The sequence below is a fragment of the Manacus vitellinus genome, unplaced genomic scaffold (assembly GCF_001715985.3).
Source record: "Manacus vitellinus isolate BGI_N305 unplaced genomic scaffold, ASM171598v3 scaffold_45_pilon, whole genome shotgun sequence".
Taxonomy (NCBI): Eukaryota; Metazoa; Chordata; class Aves; order Passeriformes; family Pipridae; genus Manacus; species Manacus vitellinus.
This window is the reverse complement of record NW_021940571.1, coordinates 1,130,100-1,144,521: the sequence shown is the minus strand read 5'-3', so window position 1 is coordinate 1,144,521 and position 14,422 is coordinate 1,130,100. Positions and strand designations below refer to the sequence as shown.

Below are 14,422 nucleotides of genomic sequence, written 5' to 3'. Positions count from 1 at the left end.
ATTACTCAATTTTAATTAACTCTGGAGCAGGGGAATCAGTAAGAGCCGGGCAATGGCAGTGGCAGCTGTAACAGGGGGCTGCAGGGACCCAGGAGCAGCCCCAGGCTTGGCCCCCAGCCCAGGCTGAGCACCCCACAGTGACTCCTGGCTGTCCCCATCCCTCCAGAGCCACATCCCCCCTCCCAAAGTCACACAGAGCCCGCTCCCCACAGTCCCCAGCAGGACAGAGCACCTACCCCAGCACCCAGCCCTGGCACAGAGCAAACCCCTTCCCCTCCAACAAGCAGTGGGAAAAAGAAGGTAATTCACTTCTTCTTACCTCCACCGTCAACCTTCCAGCCCCTCCACAGCTCATCATCCACGGCACCAACCAGGTACCTTCGGAGCACACAGAGCTGGAAGAGCAGCACAAGCCACACACACAGGGACACAACCAACACCCCCCACCCTCCCAGCAGAGATTTATGGCCTGAGACACCTGTGCTGCTTAATCACCTCATTAACCTACAAGTGGTTCCTCCTGTTGTTCAGAGACAAAGCAATTACAAGAAAATACATCCCATTTATCCAGGTGGGGATTAGTTTCCCTGCTGCTCTTCATTGCTCAGAGCAGGAAGAGTTTGGGTTTGCTCAGTTGTGCTAACACCCCCCCCCCCCAAATCAGCCCAAACCTTCCCTTCCAGTATTCCCAGCTGTACAAAGGGATCAGGATAACTATCCTATCTGTCTGTCCATTTATCTGCCTATCTATCCATCCATCTGTATATCCATCCATTTATCAACCATTCCATCTATCCATCTTTCCCTCCACCAACCTATCCATCTATTCATCTATCCACCCATCCATTTATCTGTCTATCAGAAATGAGAGAGAGAAGGAGTGAGAGGTTTTTTTCTGGGGGAAAAACATAAGTTTTAAATAAAATCTCTGCAATAACACATACAATGACTAAAACATTTTCGACTCCACACCCACAGAAGAATCATCAGGCTGGGGAGAGCTCTACAGAAATCAGATTGAGCTGCTTTTGGCTCGTTCCAACCCCGGTTTCATTGCCCTGTGCCCGTGGCTGTGCCCACAGAAACCAACCTCCACCAGAAATGCAAAGCCAAGGGGACAGACCCTGCGTGGGTCGGTGCCACCTCAGCAGCCCCGGTGGCAGGTGACCCCCAGGACCCTGTTTCACAAGTCCTGGGGCTGCCAGGGAGGGATGTGGGTGGGGGTTTTGGGTCTGGGGGGTCATTTCTCACCCCCTGTGTGGGGCACCACCAGCTCCTGGTGCCCACGGCCACGCCAACAGCATCGGGGTGAGAAAGGCAAGAGGGGGAGGCAAATCCCAGCATTTCTGAGTATTCCAGCCTGGGGAAAACATGCTGGGAGTGTAAATGGGGGGAAGGAGGCGGGAGGGGAGAGAGGGGCTTGGAATGGAGCAGAGGGGCTCGGGAAGGGCACAAAGCCAGCCCCTGGGCAGGCATCACACACAAGTGTTTCTGTGGGCATCCCCCGGCTCTGCTGCAGAAAGGAGAGGCTGGGGCACCCCTCACATGGCACAGCCCCCTCACATGGCACAGCCCCCTCACAGATGGGGGACCCCAGGGTGGGGATGCAGCCCCCCCGCCCATCCGATTAAGCAAAACTGGGGAAATCGTGCCATGGTTTTCCGGGACATAAACTGCAGAGTTGTTTTATCGCTACAAAAATGTGGAAAAAAAAGTAAAAAAGTCACTGTTCCTGACGCTGGTGGTGGGAAAACAACGTTGCTTAGAAACATCCCCATCAGGGCTCCAGAAACACTCCTCTCTGTGCAGAAAATGAATAAAATATGTAATTTATTCCCTGGGAAAAAAAAAAGAGCCTGTTTCAAGTGACACCAAAATCATCATGAGAGCAGAGACCCTTCCCATTGCCCTCTCCCACTGCAGTGCATCCAATGTCCTTCCCTGACACCTGTGGAGTGGGGACAGTGACACTGGCCTTGATCTCAACCCCATCCCTGGCACCTGCAGGGGAAGATCTTGGAATCCCAGAATGGTTTGGGTTGGAAGGGACCTTAAAGTCCATCCAGTCCCACCCCCCTGCCATGGGCAGGGACACCTTCCACTAGCCCAGGGTGCTCCAAGCACCAAGTGTCCAACCTGGCCTTGGACACTTCCAGGGCTGGGGCAGCCACAGCTTCTGTGGGCAACCTGTGCCAGGGCCTCCCCACCCTCCGAGTAAAGAATTTCTTTCTAACATCTAATCTAAATCTCTCCTCTTTTAGTTTAAAACTGTTCCCCTGCGTCCCATCACTACCTGCCCGTGTAAAAAGTCGCTTTCCCTCTTTTTTATAACCCCCCTGAGACATACTGGAAGATGCTCAGCTCTTCCTAACATCTCATGTACAAGCCATTTGTCACGATTCATCGGGCTCAGTCTTGCTGGGAGCAGAGGGTGAGGCACCATGGAGGTGTTAATTCTCTCCTTTAATTAACTTGGGTGGTTTCCTGCTCTTCAGGCTGGATTTCGTTTGGCTTCCACAGCTCCCAAAGCCCTGCAGATCTCAGGCAATCAGGAGCTGTCCCTCCGCCAGGCTCTGGTGGCAGGAGGTTGTCTCTGAGTGGTGTGGGTGGGAAGAGAGACAAATAATGCTTTCTGTCTCTCATTCTGGGAACAAAACACTCCACAGCACTCACAGCAGTTCCCACTAAATTACCGCCCGGATTAGCGGCAGTGGCAGCGACGCAGAGTCGCAGCTCTTGGCTGGTTCCCGTGGTTCAAACCCCTTTCCACAGGCAGAGATGGTGAAGTGAGGGAGGTCTGAGTGCCCTGGGACACTGCACATCCCAGGAAAGCGCTGGATACGGCACATCACTCATCTTGGGTAGTGCCAGAGATTGGTCACTGCTGGGGGGAAATGGTTTAGTGCAGGATTGGGGTTAAAACCTTCAATTTGGAAAACAAAAATGGTGGATTTAACCAAAGCCCTACCGAGCAGCTTTCCCTGCTCTAACACACACCAGCTTCCTGCTCGTCCCTCAGAAATATTCCCTGTTTCTAAATGGAAATTGTTTCACCCTCATACGAGCTGAAAGACCACCCTAATTGCTCCACAATATCCATCAGAGACAACCCCAGCTGAGAGGGACCCTCAGTGCCTGGCTGTGCCCACAGGGGCAGGGTATCCCCACAGTACCAGGGTGTCCCCATGTCCAACAACCTTCAGATGCTCAGACCAAGGCACCACATCCCAGCAAAGGCTGCTTGTGAGGACAGGAGTCAGGACAGCTTCATGCCATAAGGCTGCAGCAAAGACAGAGAGCCACAGAACCACAGAATAACCTGAGCTGGAAGGGACCCACGAGACTCCTCGAGTCCAAGCCCTGGCCCTGCACAGGACAACCCACAGAATCCCACCGTGTGCCTGGGAGCGTTGTTCAAATGCTCGTGGCCCTGCTGAAGTTCTGATATTTGGGCAAAGCATCACATCTCAGGGAATTTGAACTCTGTTTTCCAGCGATGGGAAGCAGAGCTGAACACACGAAGCTGCAGAAGCAGGACCAGCGTGGGTGTCCCAGCAGATACTCGAGCAAGCTGAAAACACAGATTTATTCCCTTGCTGAGCACGTGCATCCTTAACTTTGCTTTAACATTCAATCTGACACCTGCACTGTGTGCCTGTGCTCGTGTTGGCTGCTTTGCAAACTGCTTTGTGATCTTCTGCGTGCTGCTGAAATAAAACAGCGCTGGGTTGGGATCGTGTGTCTCTGCAGGAGTGCAGTGAAGGTGCTCCCGCAGCAACACTGCTTTCCTGAGCTGTCTGAGGGTGGAAGTAGGTGGGCCACAGAATCCTGTAACCACAGAATGGTTTGGGTCAAAAGGGACTTTAGAGACTGTCTAGTTCCAGCCCCCTTCCTTGGGCAGGGACACCTTCCACTATCCCACCTTGCTCAGAGCCCCATCCAACTTGGCCTTGGACAATTCCAGTCCATGACACAATCCCGGGTGCTCCTCTGAGCATCTTCCTTCCTATCCAGCTTCTGCAGCACAGAGAAGTGATGTTAAGGATCAGGTCAATGACACAAAACAGGAAAAAATCCTGCTACCAGTGGAAAAACTGCAGAGGCAAAACAGGACAGTGTTGATGGGCTGGGAAAAGGCAGTAGGGAAGGCAGGAGGTGAGTCCTGGGCAGTGGGAGTTGGCTCAAGCACAGCAGGGGCAGCCAGGATGGGCACGGGTGGCACGAGGGGACAAGCAGGTGCCTGAAGGGTGTCCAGCCCCCGTTCCTTGGCTCCCTTCTCACTTCCCAGCTCCCCTCCCGTACTCGTAGGGCCACCGGCTGTGTAGGTGGTCGGCTCAGCTGAAATTCCCCAGCGTTTTTCTTGGCTGCATCCTCAGAAAAGTTGCAGATGACGCATTAAAATGTAGATAAGGCAGAGGAGATGGGCTGTGGCCAAGCACAGGGCTTTGCCAGGGTGCTGGGCCTGCCTGTGCCATGGGCCAGGCTCCTGCCCACCCCCACCCATCCTCCCACCCCGTCTTCCCACAGCTGGAACAGCTGGGGTGGGGCACAGGGTGGGGGTGCCAGAGCGGGGGCACCTCTGGCATTGGCGTTCCCAGGGGAACAACTCCTCCTGGAGGGCCCCATTCCAGCAGCACATCCCAGAGCAGAGCACAGCCCACGGCTCTGCTGCCCCCGCCGTGTTTCAGCATCGTTGGACCCCGGGATGAAAGGGAGGAAACAAAAAATTATTTGTCATTCTGCAGCGAGGCTTGCAAAGTGCAGGATTTCAAATGTCTGAGGGAATTGTGTTATCCCTGTAAAAAAACCTGATTGAATCGAGTTGTTGCCAGAAGTAAGAGGACGTGGGGCTCTCCATCCGTCCTGGGGGGGGTAATCCACAGCCCCCAGCGATGGTACCCAGCCCCATAACTCAGGAGGACACGGGGATGGAGGGATGGGCACAGCCCCAGGGACACACCCTGACCCTGTTCCACTGACCACATCCATCCCACTGCACACCATGGGAAATCAGCATCCCAGTCACACCCCTGTGCAGGGTGCTGGCTGTGCTGTCACAGCCCACACACCCTACGGGGCTGTAAATAATAAATGCCATTTTCTCTCATTTTGGTGCCACTTCCCACTGAAAGAGGCAAAATAAAAAATCTAAAAGCCTGTCAATGGCTTTTCCTTCCCAATCCCTTGGCCCACCCTGGAAAGTATTAGTCACTAAGGTGAAGTGGCTGAATATCTGGAACTGGAAAACAGGTATTTTCTCCACAGGCAGGAGAAGCTAATTCTGACACAATCTCAAGACTAAGGAAGGGGAAGGAATCTGGGCAGCCCTGGACTAACACTGGGTGATCAGTGCAGCCCTGAGCAGTTCCACCCCATCAGCAGCCAGGAGCATCCTCAGCAGGGCCAGCTCAGGAAGGGGAGTCCTTCAGTTTGGAGGGGCAATTTATTCCTGCACCAATATTTAGGTAAAAACTATTTGCAGGAAATATTATAATAATAAGCAGGCCGAGGTAGGGAAACCACTGGGAAAAATAGTGGAATTTGTGTTTTAATTATTGTGTGGGACTTTTGCCTTTTGAGAGAGGAAAGACATTTTTGACAGATTTTCCATACTGCTGAACTGCCTGGAGCGACAGGACAGGACAAGGGGAATGGCTTCCCACTGCCAGAGGGCAGGGTTAGATGGGATATTGGGAAGGAATTCTTGGCTGTGAGGGTGGGGAGGCCCTGGCACAGGGTGTCCAGAGAAACTGTGGCTGCCCCATCCCTGGAAGTGTCCAAGGCCAGGTTGGACAGGGCTTGGAGCAACCTGGGCTAGTGGAAGGTGTCCCTGCCCATGGCAGTGGGACTGGGTGATGTTTAAGGTCCCTCCCAACCTAAACCACTGTGGGATGATTTTCTGACTCTCTGAAAGCAGCTGCAGCAGTTTCTCAGCCAGCACAGCTGAAGCTGTTTTTCTGTGTTGGTTTTTATGGCAAATTCAATGCCAACAGGAAAATATAGGTATGCCATAAAATTTTTATGACTTCATCCCCAAAATATCTCCAAAGCAGCTTGTTTACACAAAGGGCACGTTTTTTTGGATAACTTTCAGGAGCAGCAAATCCAACCGGCCCCGGCCCTGCTCTCCTCCCTCGTGCCCTTTCCATGCATGGACACCATCCCATTTAATGGATCCAGGGTCCTCCAGAAGTGTTGCATCCAGCTGGATTTAAGCTGCCATGGGCCCTGCATAGACTGTCACACCATTCATGCACTTGTAAGGAAAACTACAGCTCAAACCCTCACCCAGGTCCCTCTTTGGGAGCCACCAGGGACAAGGCACCAGGACCTCACTGGGGGCCTCCAAGAGCCTCAGGCCCAGAACGGGGCTGGGACAAGGGGCAGGACACAGCACCCAAATCCCTCTGTGCTTAGGGAGATCGACCCTAAACATCCACTGACTTTACATCACAATCAACCCACCACCATGAGCCACCAGACCTTGGCTTGTTGGATATTTTCCAAATACGAAAACACAGGGAAGTTTTGCTGGAGCAGGAGCTGTGGAGACATCCCCATGGAGCTGTCCCTCCCTGCCACGGTGTTTGGCACCCACTGAGCCCTGGGCACAGGGGAGATGTCCCCACACTCATAGCAAGGACACGTCACCCTGGCTTTACCCTCTGGGCTCACACCAAGTCACACACCGAGCCTTTTCTTATCCTCAAAGACAATTAAATTCTTAATAAACATGTTCCACAGAAGGCGTTTTATAATGTTAGTCTAAAATAAAAATAAGTGTGCTCAAAATTCCAATTGGATTTTGCCAAAGCAGCCAGGCTAAAATAATACATTTTAAATGTCTTAAACTGTGCACTTCACAAGTAATTAAATTAGCAGCGTTCCTGCGCCACGACTTTCCTTCCATCCATTTAAGCATTAGATTAAAGTTGTCAGGCAGCCTTCAGATGGAAAATACCATGCTGCAGGGAAGGGCTTGGGAGGAGGAGAGTGGAGCGGGGTGAGTTTTAGCAGCTGGTGGGTCAGGGACCTGCTCCAGCCACCGCTGCAAGCCAGGGAGATGCCTCCCTCCCAGGGGACAGCCACTCACCGCCACTGCCCAGGGAGTGGCACAGGTCTGGGGGGCACAGGAGCAGCAGTGCTGTGACAGCCACTCGTGGGACATCTGCCCAGGGATGGTGGGGATATTCCCCCACGGGTGACAGGGACATCCACCCCGGGGTGACAGGACCAGGCACCCAGGCTGCTCTGTGCCCTTGCAGCCCTTCCCCGTGCCCCTCACCTCGCCCACGGGCGGGCAGTGAGCAGCTCTGCCACACACCCCCCAGCACCACTGCATTATTTAAAAGCTTCCTTAAAATATCAGCGTTTTGCTGCCACTTAACCAAACCACCACGAGAATCGTGCTCCTGGAACACCATTTGTCCTTGAATCCGATCTTGCTCTCCTGAGCTCATCGCTCTCCCTCGGGAATAAAACAGGGGGCAGGAATCGACGGCAGAGCAAGCCCTGGGTTCCCGCTGTGCCCAGTGCTCCCAGTGCCACCAGCACTGCAGGACAGTGCTGTCCCAGTGTGGCACAGAGGCTGGGCAGTGGAAATCCCTTTGCCTGCAGACAGCACAGCTCTGGGCATCACTGCTCTGGTGGCAAAGCCCCGGGGGAGAGCTGGGAGCAGCTGGGAGCAGCTGGGCAGGTACTGCAGAGCAAAGGCAACTTTGCTTTATCTGACACCTAGGAGAGGAGATCCATCTTCAGTGCTTACACTGGCCCACACACCTGCAAAGTCCTCATTTGTCAAAGAATCATGGAATTGTTTCACCTGGGAAGACCTGGAAGATGACTGAGTCCAACCGCTAACCCAGCACTGCCATGTGCCGAAGAGGCGACAGCCAGGGAGGAGTGTACCCCTGCCAGGGAGGAGTGTACCCCTGCCAGGCCCCTTCCACTGCCCTATTTCTAGAGTTTAAGTGGTAAATAAATGTGTATTCAAACCTAAAGCTGGTTTAGCACTGCAATGTCAAACACGGCTTTTGCCTCGATGTGACAGGACAAGACAAACTCAGACCCCACCAAGCCCCGGCCTCACCTCCCAGCTACAAACTCCTGGGGAGCCACTGGGAGTCTGGAACAGCACAAATCAGCAGATTCTGCTCACTCAAGTGGCTCCTTTTCCTCCTCCTTTGAGTTATTCCTGCCTCCTTTGTAGCCATTATCAGCTACAGTTCCTGGGGGGAAAAGCATTGTGAATTCAGCGTAAATCCATTCTGTTCACTGGATTAATCTTAATTTGCAGCAAGAAAATGAAGATCAGACAATGAGCCATAAAAGTCAACCTGATGTGGGAGAGCTACTGAAATAATATGGAACTCTGACATCAAAATAATTGTGCCATTTGCATGTGAGAGTTTAAAACTGCTCATAATTGCAGCAAGGCTTAAATAAACCACAGATTCCTAAATATGTGAGGTAGTTATTGTGGTTAGTGCTCGGAAAAAGAAAAGTGAGGGAAAAGAAGATACAACTGCTGGAGTGCTGTTAGGAAATATCTTCCACTTATAGCCCTTGGAAAGCACAAGAGATTTATCTTCTATTCCCAGAGGGATTTTGCAGCCCAAAGTGACCTGTGTGCATTTCCCAGCAGGTTGGGAGGTGGCTTTCCCTCCTTCAAGCCCACATCCGTGGCACAGGGTCAGGGACACCACGTGCTCTGCAGGGCCCTGCCAGCATCAGTAACATCCCAATTTCAGGAGGGAATTTGCATTTTAATAAAAGCACGGGCCGTTTTCGCTCCCAGCCCCTGGGTGACCCGGGGATGTTCAAAGGAGTGGAACAAACCGCGGGCTATGGGGGGGTGAAGAGTCTGATGATGGTCACACGTCTCTGACACGGCTCTGGGTCCTTGCAGGGCTCTGTCCCCCCCAGGCAGCGATTCCTCCTCCTCTGTGACCACTTGGCAGCCACACCAGGGACCTCTCCAGGGAGGGGCAATAGCTGAGGGATGTTCCATGCAATCATAGAATCATCACAGGGAAGGGACCTTAAGGAAGGACCATCTCACTCCACCCCTGCCATGGGCAGGGACACCTTCCACTAGCCCAGGTTGCTCCAAGCCCCGTCCAACCTGGCCTTGGACACTTCCAGGGATGGGGCAGCCACAGCTTCTCTGGGCAACCTGTGCCAGGGCCTCCCCACCCTCACAGCCAGGAATTCCTTCCCAGTATCCCATCTAACCCTGCCCTCTGTCCTTTTAAAGCCATGTTTCCCAGGTGCAGGTTGTCTCTCCTTCCCACCCACTGCTCCTGGGAAGGAATGTGCTCCAGAGCGTGGATCCTTTCTGGGCTGGGTCCTGCCTGCCCCCAACGCTGGAAAGTTTGAGTTTACCAGAGGGTTGAGAGTTCTATGATTGTTACACACCTTAATTATGTTTGCATCTAGGCAGAATATCGGGATGAGGCATTCTTTGTGCTGTGGTATTTTTACAGTGCATTTTACTCTCTGTAAGGGGTGCACAGAGTCAACAGAGCACTGCTCTGACCCTGGCAGGTTGAGTCCATGGCTGCCTTTCCAGAAGGGAGGGGAGAGCCATCCCAGCAGATCCCTGGGAGCAGCACGCCCACCACTGTGCTGTGATGCATGAACAGCTCCCTGTTAATGTGCTTTGACAATAACCCACAATCTCAGCACAAAGAGAGAAACGCCTCAAACAGCTGATGGGATTTTAGCCAGCAGGATGAAACGACCCCCTTGGGAACGTGGCCACGGCACCGCCTCAGTGCCACCAGGGATGTGCAAGGTCCTGTCAAGCAGCTGCACCCAGGCAGAGAGCCAGAAAAATCCCCAGTGAGGGAAGGATTGAGCGGGATGCCCTGGGCTGGGCTCGGGATACCCTGGGCTGGGCTCTCTCCAAGTGTAGCACCCACGATCTGAGATGGACGCTGCTCCTGCCCTTGGAACCTTCCAGGGATGGGGCAGCCACAGCCTCTCTGGGACAACCTGTGCCAGGGCCTCACCACCCTCACAGGGAAGGATTTCCTCCTAAACTCTAATCTAAACCTGCCCACTTTCCCAGGGGATGAAGAAGAAAGGAAACTTTGCTTCTCAAGGTTCGTCTTCCCAGATCACCTTTACGTAATTCCAATGTCAATGGCTTTAGTTCCACAGATTCCTCCTTGTACCTTTGCCATCCTCAAATGCTCAGCTCCCCCCAGATTTGAAAACAATGTTGGGAAGGGAAATAACAGTTTTCTACCCTCCCTTTCCCCCTTGTTCACTAGTTTCTCAGATCTTATATTACCAACATTAGTACCGCTCCTTAAACGAGGGAAGATCCTGGCCCCATGGGATGGGAGGGATGGGTTTCCCCTCGGGGACAGTTCCTGGCCTCTCCATGCCCTGTCCAAGCTCCACTGACTGTTCATTGCACCAATCTGCCTTTGCAGATAAAATTTTTTGTTTAGGCTCACTGGAGTTAATGGTCAAAGCTGCTCCATCAATTATGTATGAACACAAATAGATAGTTGTGCTCAGTAAATTGGGTCCCTCGTGCCCATGCGCGGGCAGGGCTCACCAGAGGGCTATTTCTGAACTGCTGACAGCCCCAAATTGGCACTGCAGGGACAGAGCCCGGCACGGCCGAGCTCCCGGTACGTCCTGGGCACGGGGCAGGCTCCTGGCGTGCTCTGGGCAAGGCTTTACCATGCTGCAGGTGTGATCAAAGGGGCTGGAATCATAGAGTCATGGAATTCTAGGGTGGTTTGGGTTGGAAAGGACCTTAAAGACCACCCAGTTCCACCCCTGCCGCGGGCAGGGACACCTTCCACCAGCCCAGGTTGCTCCAAGCCCTGTCCAACCTGGCCTTGGGCACTTCCAGGGATGGGGCAGCCACAGCTTCTCTGGGCAACCTGTGCCAGGGCCTCACCACCCTCATTGTAAAAAACTTCTTCACAACATCTAATCTAAGTATGAGGACAGGAAGGCTGGTGCCAGTCCCGGGCTGAGAGGTTCCCTCTGGCAGCCACAGCACATCCCAAATTGTCCCCAGCACCAGGATCAGGGTTGGATGCACTTTACTGAGAATAATTTCAAAGAAAATATGGCAAGTTAGCAGTGAGAAGAACCCAGGCTGTAACCTCTCCATGGTCCAAAGCAGGTGGAGGCCCAGCCTGCCGTCCCTCCTCCCTGCTGTGCACGGCAGGGAAGCCAAGCCACAGCCTTTGTTTCCAGCAGTGGTGCAGCAGATTGCAATTTTCCGAGCCAAGCGCTGCAACTACATCATTTTCAAAGAAAGGCTTGAAGTGATCCCAAATATTCTCCCCGAGCATCTGGGCAGGCTCCCCAGCGGGGCTGAACTGGAGCATTAAAAAGGATAAAGGAGAGCGGCCCCCTCCCCGCTCGCCCTGGGCAGGAGGAGGCAGCTGAGGCTGTGCCCGGCAGGGAAGATGCAAAACGTAAAGCTCCTTTTGCCGGGGCAAAGCCGCGGTTTGCTCAGGTGAGCGCCGCGGGGACGCACCTGAGTCCTCGTGTTTGCAGATGTTCCCCTGCCAGCGGATTTATTCCCGCAAAGTTTTGCCTTTCGTATTCCGGTTGGGTCCCTGAGCTGGAGCTGGGCCAGAAGGATGTCACTCGGTGAAAAGCCCCCGAGCTGGCTCCTCTCCCGCCCCCACCCCTGTCACAGGCACAGTCGCTGTCTCTCCCGTTTACATAATCCCACTGGCACCGGGAGCGCCTGGCAGCCGGGGGAGGCACCCGGGCCCGGGAGCATCCCGGGAGCGGGGCGGGAGCTGCGGGGCAGCCCTGCCACGGGGGCGGCAGCACCGCCCGGGGCCGGAGGGGGCGGCTGGACGTATTTTTAGCGTGGATCGAGGGGCAGCGGAGCTGCCGTGGCATTTGGAGCAGCTCACACTGCAGAGCTCAGCATCAAGGACATAATTCAAGCAGAAAATGAATTGGGAAGGACTTCAACTTCAGATGTGAGGGAGATGAGGACTTTGCAGGATTATTGTCGCAGCCGTTGGGAAAAGCCTTTGGCTTCTCCCGGCGCTGGGTTTTCCTGGGTCTGAGGAAGCAGCCCCAAGATGAACATGAAACCCCAGCTCCATCCCCCAGTGAAGGTGTCTTCCCCAACCAAAGATTGTCGCGACTCAGCAGCATCGCGGCTGAGCCTGAGGGGCTCTTCCTCCAAATTCCCCTGTGCTGCTTCTCGTGGGGGAGAAATTGGCTCTGGATATGCAGAGATTTGGGTGCAGAAACAGGGATTAGTCATAAAGATAAAACCTCAGCCTTGTCACCAACGAGCTGCTATTTCTGGTACAATTCCCAGGTCTGGGGCAGCCAGAGCCAGGAGAGTGCCAGGGCTGTGCTAACTCCCATGGGACAATCCACCCTCACCATCCAAACCTTATCTAGGAATTAGGCAGAAAGGACTCACAAAGGCCCAGCTTTGGAGGCTGGTGCAAGGAATTATGATTACCCGGCATGGTGGTGCACTGATAGCACCGGGAGCCCAGGGGAAATCAGCAGGAAAACTGCTGGCAATTAGCACACGGGGTCGTGCTCCCAGGGAGCTGAAGGCATGACTTGGTAACAGATCATGCCTCTGAATGACACCATCAAAGACACACGTCCCACAGATGAGCTAATGGGGGAACTGAGGCAGGGACAGGGCTGCAGGAGGTGTGAGGGGTCCCAGGAGCTCCTGGATCCACTGCTCCCCTGGGAGGCTGATTGAAGGGCAAGTTACACGGACTTTGGGAGTTGCCTGTTTTCAGGCAAGACTCACTACCATCCCCCAAATACTGCCCTCCCTACAGGCCAGAGCACAGCACCCGGGATCCCCCTGGACACTGCCCCTGCCATGCCACCCCCAGTTGGGACCCGGCTCCAGGAGATATTTATTAATCACCATTTCTGCCTTCGCCCCAGGCTCACTACAGACTTCTGCTGCCAACACGGTGCCAGCAGCGTGCAACGCTCCTGCTGAAAGTTGGTCATGGCCGAAGGACAGAGCAAGCAGCTGGACAGGCTGGGCTTCCACTCGGGCAAAGCCTCCCTGCCATTTATCAACCATTCTAGCAACTCACAGAAAATTACATCTGAGCATCCCATTCGCCCTCCCTCCAATCTGTGCCATTCCTGGAGAGTTAATATTGACAATTTCTGCAGGAAAATGCTTTCCAAGCCAAGCCCAGTGCTGGCTGCACCACGCCTGGATCCCTGTGTGGGTGCTGAAGGCAGTGTGGCTTTGCCTCTGTCCCAGGACCCTAAAACCAGCATTAACACAAAGCTGTACCCACACTCCGTGCTGCTCCCCTGGAACAGGTTTGGTGGCACAGGAGCCCTGGATGTTATCCAAAGGGCTGGGAACCAGCACGGCTGGAGCTGCCCAGAGCCCTGTGCCCCTCACCCTGCCCGTGGAGCCCCCCTCGTGCCAGCTGCCTCTGTCAGCAGCAGCTCCACCTCGGGCACGGGGTGCAGAGCATCCCAGGCTGTCCCCCTCTCCCAGTCAGAACGTCACCCATTAGTGGCCAAAAGGGACACCCTGAACAGGCAAAAGCCAGCACCAAAGGCACACAAATCCTTATTTCCAGACCAAGGCTGCCCACACTGATCACTTCAGACTGAACTCAGCCATTCCTTATTTTTCCTGCCTACGTTAGGAGGAATAAAAATCTGTGAGATGCAGGAGGCATTCCATAAAAGTGCCCGAGATTTTGTTTTCTGCATTCGCCTAAAATTGGCTTTGATCTCATCTTCCCCAAGTGAACCAGGTGAGAAGTCAGTGAGCCACCCCCACGATGGAATGGTACCCAAGGCAGACGCCTCTGCTCCACACGACATACTGCAAACCAACTTTCCCTGTCCAGCACCAAACAAGCTTTGCTAATTGATTTTTCTGCTCATTAGCACTGATAGTAGTTATACTGAGCACTTAATAGAAACCATCTTATCACCACTGTCACTAATTCACAACGTTGCATGGAATCTACCCAGGCAAGTGGGGTTTTTTTCTTGTATAAAATCACAAATACATATGCCTGCAAAAGCATCAATACCCAAAAGCTATTCAGTTACGCCCAAGTTTAAAAATCTATTAATAACCTGAGGAGAAATCTCCTCTGCAAACCCAGGTGCACCCAGGCAGGCAAAGTAAAGAGCTATTACACTGCAAGGGAACAAAGACCGAGACCGTGCCCATACCTATATTTCATGCCCGTTTGCTTTGCGGTGGATTCTTTTAATGAAATGTGGTGCTGCGGGGTAAATGTCCCCAAACTGCGAGCGATAATTGCCACCGTCCGAAATTTTGCCCGGGCTGCATTCACTACGTTCGGGGTCGTGGTGTTCTGCTTGCTGATGAGTCTGTCTTCACCATTTCGACTCTTCAAGTTGTGGTCCGTGCAGGCGATGGACACTTGCATCG

At 53.6% G+C, this 14,422-nt stretch overlaps 1 protein-coding gene across 3 annotated transcripts in view; it reads right to left on the bottom strand.

The window, feature by feature from the left end:
• KCNAB1 (potassium voltage-gated channel subfamily A member regulatory beta subunit 1) overlaps positions 1–14,422 on the bottom strand; it is a 61,922-nt gene that overhangs the window by 28,938 nt on the left and 18,562 nt on the right. Inside the window, exon 1 of one of the 3 annotated variants that reach the window (XM_008927799.3) lies at positions 14,200–14,420. The exons of the other annotated variants lie outside the window; for them this stretch is intronic. Coding sequence (XP_008926047.1) covers positions 14,200–14,420 — 221 coding nt within the window. Of the gene's footprint in view, positions 1–14,199; positions 14,421–14,422 lie in introns of those variants that run through there. 3 annotated transcript variants of the gene reach the window in all.